The 8,111-nt window shown below is 35.3% G+C and overlaps 2 protein-coding genes across 3 annotated transcripts in view; both read right to left on the bottom strand.

Annotated features, from left to right (window-relative positions):
* The window catches only part of LOC107704870 (rhomboid-related protein 2-like), a 4,909-nt gene extending 1,480 nt beyond the window's left edge, over positions 1 to 3,429 (bottom strand). Inside the window, exons 1-6 of one of the 2 annotated variants that reach the window (XM_016507886.1) lie at positions 3,039 to 3,429; positions 2,351 to 2,571; positions 1,364 to 1,512; positions 1,000 to 1,112; positions 371 to 471; positions 169 to 229 (exon numbers count right to left, since the gene is read on the bottom strand). In XM_016507886.1, the coding sequence (XP_016363372.1) occupies positions 169 to 229; positions 371 to 471; positions 1,000 to 1,112; positions 1,364 to 1,512; positions 2,351 to 2,571; positions 3,039 to 3,042 (649 nt within the window). In that variant the 5' untranslated portion in view covers positions 3,043 to 3,429. Of the gene's footprint in view, positions 1 to 168; positions 230 to 370; positions 472 to 999; positions 1,113 to 1,363; positions 1,513 to 2,350; positions 2,572 to 2,677; positions 2,773 to 3,038 lie in introns of those variants that run through there. The other variant, XM_016507888.1, reaches the window with a different exon arrangement.
* A 1,276-nt stretch (positions 3,430 to 4,705) lies between these two features.
* LOC107704951 (akirin-1-like) overlaps positions 4,706 to 8,111 on the bottom strand; it is a 16,896-nt gene continuing 13,490 nt past the window's right edge. The window contains exons 3-5 of the mRNA XM_016508030.1: positions 5,523 to 5,657; positions 5,287 to 5,358; positions 4,706 to 5,158 (exon numbers count right to left, since the gene is read on the bottom strand). Coding sequence (XP_016363516.1) covers positions 5,148 to 5,158; positions 5,287 to 5,358; positions 5,523 to 5,657 — 218 coding nt within the window. The 3' untranslated portion in view covers positions 4,706 to 5,147. The remainder of the gene's footprint in view (positions 5,159 to 5,286; positions 5,359 to 5,522; positions 5,658 to 8,111) is intronic.

Genomic DNA, 8,111 nt, shown 5'->3' with positions numbered 1-8,111 from the left:
CACAATTTGAGTTGAATTACTGAAATAAATGAACTTTTCCACGACATTCTAATTTATTGAGATGCACCTGTAAATAGGTCTGGACAGTGTTTAGTTTTTCCAAATATTAATAGTGGATAACAAAAAAAGATGTCAGATGCCATGAATGGAAAGAGGAAATGGGCGCACCAATCAGAACAATTACTAAGATGCGAAACGCTCCCAGAAGTGGCATCATCTCCCTGAAGTTCTAGAAGAAAAACAAAACATTTTATTTGGTACGAAATAAATGAACTTTTCCACGACATTCTAATTTATTGAGATGCACCTGTATATTAATTGCATTTTTTTAAAACTATATCCCATCAAATATTACTGGAAATTCACTCACCACCACAGCATTCATAAAATAACCTCCCATGAGGGCATAAACACCACCCGAAGCGCCCACAAGAGCACTGTAAGGATCAAAGATGGAGCTGGCGAGAGAGCCTAAAAGAGGATTCATACATACACATTCCATGAGAATATGAAGAGAAGCCCGAGCTAAAGACTGAAATGAATGAAGCCAAATATATAATATATAAATCAAACATGACAGTTAAGACATCAAAAATTTCTAAAAGATTTCTATTTTTTAAATAAATGCTATGAACTTTCTATTCATCAAAGAATCCTGAATTATTGAATTACTGTTTGCAACATTGATGAGCATGAAATATTAGAATGATTTCTGAAGGACCATGTGACACTGAAGACCAAAGGAATAAACTTTAAATACATTTTAAATAAGTTTTTTTAATTTATTTACCAGTATTAGTTTCAACTGTATTTTTTAACAAATAAATGCAGCATTGAGGAACATAGGAGACGTCTTTAAAAATATATATTTTATTATTAAAAATATATAATATATATAATTACTTTTTTAATGTGATATTATATACCATATCCTATATAGTGAACTCTGATACTGTATCCTATTCCCAATATAAACTACTGAAATGCACAAAAACCCACCTGCAAGGACCCCAGCCATATAGACCATGCCAACTTCAAAGCCCTTATGCACCAGCTCCAGAGGAATGCCCAAAAAAAGCTGCATTATCAGGTTTCCCAAGATATGCTCCACACTAAACCAAGAAAGATGGTCAGACAGATATATTAAAAAGTTACCAATAAGGAACCGACTTGGATGTCAGATCCAGTAATCAGTTGATATGTCATTCTACAGTGTAACATGAGTTTAATTATGTCACTGAAAGGAACTAAATAGTTCTTTTTTCTTTTCTTTTTTTAAGCACTTTTATGTACAACCATAATTGTCTCAAAATAGAGAGTCATTTTAAAATAGAACTGAAGAAAGGCAGCAAAATCCCCTTACCCGGCATGTACAAACATGTAGGATAGAAACCGCCAAGCCTCCTCACGCTGTTCAGGCATATAGGTAAGAGGACTCTCCCAGATCCCTATTCCCAGAGTTACCCACTGCTTTTGAGGCTTCCATACTGCATAGTAGATAAACACTCCCAACTGTCAAATGAAAATAGACACGGGACAAGTTTGTAACTGCATTATTCCAGTTGCCACAAAGCACTGTCCAAACCCTGTGTGTCAACATCTCAAAAGTCATTTGTTTCTACTGTAGCAGATGGCTCAGCAGTGTTTAACTTATATTCAAGTACATAATGTTAGTAGAAAATAAGTAAAATTAATGATTTGTAAAGTATAACATTTATGATTTCTATTAAAGAAAAAAAAAATACTTTTTCCAATGGAAAGTCTCATAAGTTTCTTCATTTTCAAGACACTGATCATCAGTGACTAGAGGTCTATTTTGAGGAATGTCCATGGAAACAAGGATGAATCCGGCTTTTTAAACACTGTGGCTAAGACTTGCCAAACAGGAACGGAAAAGCAGAAAGCTAAGCTCAAAAGAATCTCAGTTCTTTCATAGTGAGGCATCCCAACGAAAACATTCACAAATTATGGAAACGTACTGGTTGCTGTTTTTACAATGAACAAACATTTATATTATTACATACCGTATATTACAACATTTGTATATATTACCCTTTTGAACAAAAACAGCTTAAACCAGTCTAAAATTGTTTGCCAGCCTTATATCTGGCTTGAAAGTCTGATCTGTTGGCTGGTTTTAAAGGGGTTTTCAGCTTGTTCGACAAAGAAATTAGATAAACCAGCTGAAGACAAGATTGGAGACCAGCAAACTTTGACTCGTTTAAGCTGTTGAGGCTTAAAAGACAGTAACTGTGGCGACAGTAGAAACAGTTCAATTTATCAGATACCCAGAAAGATAAAATTCCACTGGTGCAAAGGTTGATGTTTTGCAGCAAACATTTGATCGCACCTCCGCTAAACTGACGAGGATGATGAAGATTGGTGGCGGACAGCAGTTCGCTCGCTCCAAATACGTCTCCCGCAACTCCTCGGGAAGCATCCACCTAGAAACATTCTTCTGAAACTTCTCGACCCTCCGACCTCTGCTCTTGATATTTCCTCGATTATCACCTTCTTCATCGCTCTGCACCCGCAACGTATCTTGCTCTTCGATGTCATTATCGCCCATTTCTTAAAAATGCAAATCAAAAAGGTCTTTCATTGATATAAAAGTTATTAATATTCTTGACAATTAGCAAAACAAAATCAAACTTAAAAGAAAACTAAAATATAGTACAAAGCATTTAGATTTCAGCTTCTCATGTTTTCTCTCTCTCTCCTTCCGGAGCTGTTGGCTCTTCCTGCATAAACGTGTCCTGTATGGCATTTTTTACGAGCTTACCACCGGCTATATGCTTTCCATTTTAGAAACAATCTTATGAAATCCAGGATCCTCATGGAAGAATGATTCATATATTGTATGTTTTTTTGTAAGCCGAAATTAACAAGGTTTTTTTTTTTATGTTGTAGTCCACCGAGCACGTGCTTTCTATAAATGTTTAAAAGTTATTAAACGGAGCTAAATTTTGTGTCTTTTATGCCCGAGACTATTTTGAATATATGTAGACAATATGAGAACAACACTTTAGTCAACTTACCCATTTCTTCTGATGCACCACCTCTCACGCAAATAACTTACAGGAGATTTCTCTGAGAGCGCGCGCAGATCAGTGCTCATTAATGTTGGAGGTTTCAAAAATAATAAAAACGAAATAAAGAATCTATTTAAAAAATATCCGAGATAAACAAAAGATAGTTGTGTGACCACTACAGACTTAAAGACGCTCTCCCTGGACGTTAAATTACAGGCTTCATCCAGCTTTTCCGGTTCCAGTCTTCCTTCCTGTTGTTTCAAACTGGAGGGTCTGCAGAATTGCTGTGTTTACTTTTGTTGACCGAAAAAAAAAGCAACCTATGACCCCGCCAAAATTTGGTAGAGTCTCTACCTGCACTTCCTCAAACCGACACACCTGAAGTCACGTGACGCAATTAGTATCCATTTTAAGCATTTCTTCCAAACTAAACTTCACGATAAAACCGATATAGTCCAACCACAACAAACCATAAATAAAAGACTGTACCAAGTACAGTATTTGAAAAGACAAGATGCAGCTTAAACCCATTTAAAGAGAATGGTGGAACTCCTTATGACCATTAGAGGTCGCCATTGCCAGTACAATTAATATTCAAGTTTCTTGGATAATTCAGACATTTTTAGCAATTTTTTGCTTACTTGTGTATTTCCACTTGTATAAAGTTATTCTTAATTTATTCACTGATAATCTCTTAATTTTCAGTTAAAAATAACGACTGCGCCACTTACAGAGATGTTTTTTTGTTTTGTTTTTGAAGTTTAACAACTTCAGTGCACCATCATTAAATACACAGAAAATACCAAACTAGATATTCTTTGAAATTTCCTTTTTGTGTTCCATCAGAAGAAAAGTCAGATGTTTGGAACAACATATGACGACAGAATATTCCATTTTTGTTTTGAACCAAATTTAAATCGACATTCAAACAAACACAAACCTATAGACCAATTTAGAGTAGACGTCACAGTTACGTCACTTGCAGCTGCGCGCGCATAGTGGTTGCAGAAAAACACTGGGAACAAGTGGACGTTTAAATGGACATACTATGGATGAAAACTGTTATGATTACTCTACTTTTAAAGCATAAATTCGATTTAAACAATAGGTCTACATAATATTCACATATGCTGTTCATAGGGGACGTATTGTATTAGCCCTACAGTTACAGCATGAAATATTATTTAACGTTAAACCCTACTATTAACATTTTTACATAATTTATTTTATCTCGCAATTCTGACTTTTTTTCTCGCAAACGCAAGTTTATATCTCCTAATTCGGACTTTATAACTCGACTTAACTCAAAAATAGTGAGTTTGTCAAATCTGAGGGAAAAAAAGCCAGAAGAGCCGAGGGGAAAGAGAGAACGACGAGTTGTTTTTCCTTATTAGAATTGTGAGATATAATCTCGGAATTGCGAGAATAAAGTCAGAATTTTGAAATATAAAATCAAATGTACCTTTTTTTTATTCTTATTCCATGGCTCCATAGACTGCCACTTGTAAACCGTAATTTTCTGCCTCCAGATAGGTGAGATTCTCTAGCTGTAAAGGCTATCTCTCCCGGGTTTTCTGCAACCATGATGCGCGCGCATCCTGAATGTTTACAAACCTATTGGTCTATACAATTTATTACAAAACATTTAAAAGAAACAGAATCAATACAAATCCTGAGTTATCACAGATCTTTTATTTGTCAAAAAAGAAAAAAAAAAAAAAGTTAGCCAGTTAAAAAAAAAAAAAAAAAAAAAAGACTGAAGGATAGAGGAAGAGTCTGGTATATCTGCTGCAGGTCAGTCACATTATATTATACAGAGATGATCACATCAGCCAAGCTTTTTACAGCAGTAGTTTGACATCTTTCCCCACAAATTCTTAAAGAGACTAAACTTCCTTAGAACGCATCTAAATATGCAGGTTTGGTGTTGGGCCATCAGTAACAGTTCAGCAAAAAAAAAATGAGTTAAATGTGGATAGACCATGGCACCCAAGCATTTTAAAGAAGAAAAAAAAAAGAGAATGAAAAGTATGAGGAAATTTCAAGTGAAACGAAGGGGGCTGGTTCTACAGCAATCAGCTGCTGAGGCGTGGCTAGTACCATCTATAATGTTCTTCAAGACACATCTGAAAATAAAGAGAAGACAATAATCAGAATTTGGACAAACAAGTTACAACTGAAATCAGTGAAACAGAGTTGTTATACTGAAACAAAATGTTAATGGATTGCTAAAAGAGGAACTTAATATACTTACAGCTTGCAGGCCTGGCACCATATCTTCGCATAATCTGATCCTGTGTGAATTTCACAAAGGACTCATATTGTTCTTGAGGTAAAAAGGAAGAAAAACAGCACATTAAGAACACAATTCAGTCATAAACTGATATAAAACCAGAAAACCTGAGAATGAATGAATAAATTAAAATTCACTTATTTTTTCTCGCTTCTGAGAAAGGCATGAACTCTGCAATGAAATCCGCAAAGTTGTACCTGCAAGCTTTGTGTTCAGTATCTGTTCGTACTCTTCGCGCATCTTTTCCTCATGATCTTTGATAAGGCGCTCGCACAAATAGCCAACCTGCCTCAGCGTGAACAGTGGCTGATCCTTCTTCAATGATGAGGCACCTAAAAACATACATACAGATCTTAATATCCATCCTTCATCCATCACGTCACTTTATTTTCAAAATGACAAAATATCTACACTACCGTTCAAAAGATTTACATCTTTGTAAGAAGTCTCTTATGCTCACCAAAGCAGTATTTGATCCAAAATACTGTAAATCAGTAATACTATGAAAAATTATTACAATTGAAAACTTTTGATATGTAATTTATTCCTGTGATGGCAAAGCTGAATGTATAGAAAGCACTAAAATTCTGGTTTGTTGCTCAAGTAACATTTCTTATGATTAATGTTAAATGTTTTTCTGTGTAATATTTTTGTGGTCATTGTTAAAATAGAAAGTTCAAAAGAACAGCATCTATTTGAAATAAAAAATATTTTGTAACATTATAAATGATCAAAAGTGACCACAAAGACAAATTTAATGCATCCTTGCTGTATAAAATAATTCATTTAAAAAAAATTGAACAGTAGTGTACATATAGAAATGCTTGAGCCAAGTTCTACAAATGCACATGGATCACTTTTTACTAGGGATGCACCGATACCACTTTTTCCAGTACTCGCCCGATACCGATAATTTTATTTTTGGTACTTGCCGATACCGAGATTTTTATTGCATTTGTACATTTTTTTAATATTGGGTACAGAAACCAAAAGGGTATGTATAATGTTAGTTGGTTAACTTCATTTATCAAATAGATACAGTCAAACCAAAATTTATTCAGACACCTTTTCACTTTCGCCAGAAAGTCGTGTATGCTTAAGGTTGAAAATAAATTATGTATGCCCCTAATGCCCCTATAAATGGTCTTATTTTTACGATTCAGTTTTAATCCAAATGATGCGTGTGCTAACATCAAAGACCACACAACAGAAGTGTGCTCTCTCTCTCTCTCCCTACCGTTAAGTAACTTGTGCATTGTTTTACTTGTTTTTGACATATCCGACCGAACTACAAGCTTTCCAGTGATGGCTGTGAGCCAGATATATTCACTCGACAAGCTCGCGCATCTGCGCTGCCGCGCACTCAATCCACTCAGCGTTCTTTGTTTATCAGCTCGCGCACATCAGCTATACAGGCGTTAATACTGAATGTTTAACATTATATTAATTGCATACATATACGTCCTAGTAGACATCCTTAACTCCTTTCTGCTGTCTGTTGTTGGTGTTTCTTTGTTTGAATATGGCGCTTAACACATGCTGTGTGGTATCGGCGTTTGGTATCGGGGCATTTTAACGAGTACGAGTACAGGAGACCAGTATCGGGCCCGATACCGTGCATCCCTACTTTTTACACCTGACAATTTCCATTTGAATAACAATCATGAGTAGAGAAAGTGAATTTCTGAAAAAAAGGCTACATTTTTAAGTGCTCACAGCTGTAGTAAGTACTAAACTGCATGTTTTGAGTGGTTTCCTCTCATTGATTTATACCACGCACTCCATTTACTGTCATCATGGGTTGTTTCCTCACCCTCATGACAAATCACAATGTTTGCAACCGATAAACTACCTTTTTAATGGTGATACTGTTTGAAGAAGATCAGTTCATGCTTCACAATCTATAACAACCGGATTTTGCCATAACTCATATCTCTCTTGCATTTCTGCATATTCAAACTGGCTAGCATCACGAACATGCTAGAATCAACAGCATTCGACTTTACTAACAAACTCGGCACACTTTATCTTCACACTGCACATTACACCTTCCTGCAAAGTGCAGCTACAACTAGGGATGCTCCGATCCGCCTTTTTCGCCTCCGATACCGATTCCGATACCTAGGGTTCGGTATCGGCCGATACCGATCCGATACCAGTGAAGTTTTTTTCCCTCATTTAAACAAATGTAGAATTTATATATCTCTGTGTGGAAATTATAATCATTCATTATAAAGAAAAATAAAATAAACAATACATCTGAAAAAATATAGGCCTATGTATATTTATAATCTATGACAAAAATGTATCAAACTAGGTTAGTGGATAATTCGGCAGCAAAAGTTATTCTAGAAAAATCAGTGCACAATAATTTTAGAAATCCAAACATTTAGTGAAAAAACAATATTTTGTGGGGAACAAATAAAAGTGTTGCACTAAATATGGTAAAATGTTACACATTGCTATTTGTATTATTATAAAATCCATTCATTAAAAACATTCATGAATGTATTTATATACAAGTATATACTATACAATTTAAATACATTTCTTTTAAATGTATAGCATATTTTTTAATAAGGCAACAACATATTATAGATACGATAGGACAAAACAAATACAGTGCAGCACGAACTGTTTTTATACAGTCTATGAGCACGAAGCGCTTACAATATGCGCATCTGGTGTGCAGAATGATGACGTCACAGCCTGACGCCGTGTTGCTTCAAGCGCATCATTCTGCGCACATTGTACGCGCTTCGTGTTAAAAACTGCAAAGCACAAAG

Source organism: Sinocyclocheilus anshuiensis, unplaced genomic scaffold, assembly GCF_001515605.1.
Source record: "Sinocyclocheilus anshuiensis isolate Anshui unplaced genomic scaffold, SAMN03320099.WGS_v1.1 scaffold702, whole genome shotgun sequence".
Taxonomy (NCBI): domain Eukaryota; kingdom Metazoa; phylum Chordata; class Actinopteri; order Cypriniformes; family Cyprinidae; genus Sinocyclocheilus; species Sinocyclocheilus anshuiensis.
This window is presented reverse-complemented; position numbering and strand designations above follow the sequence as displayed.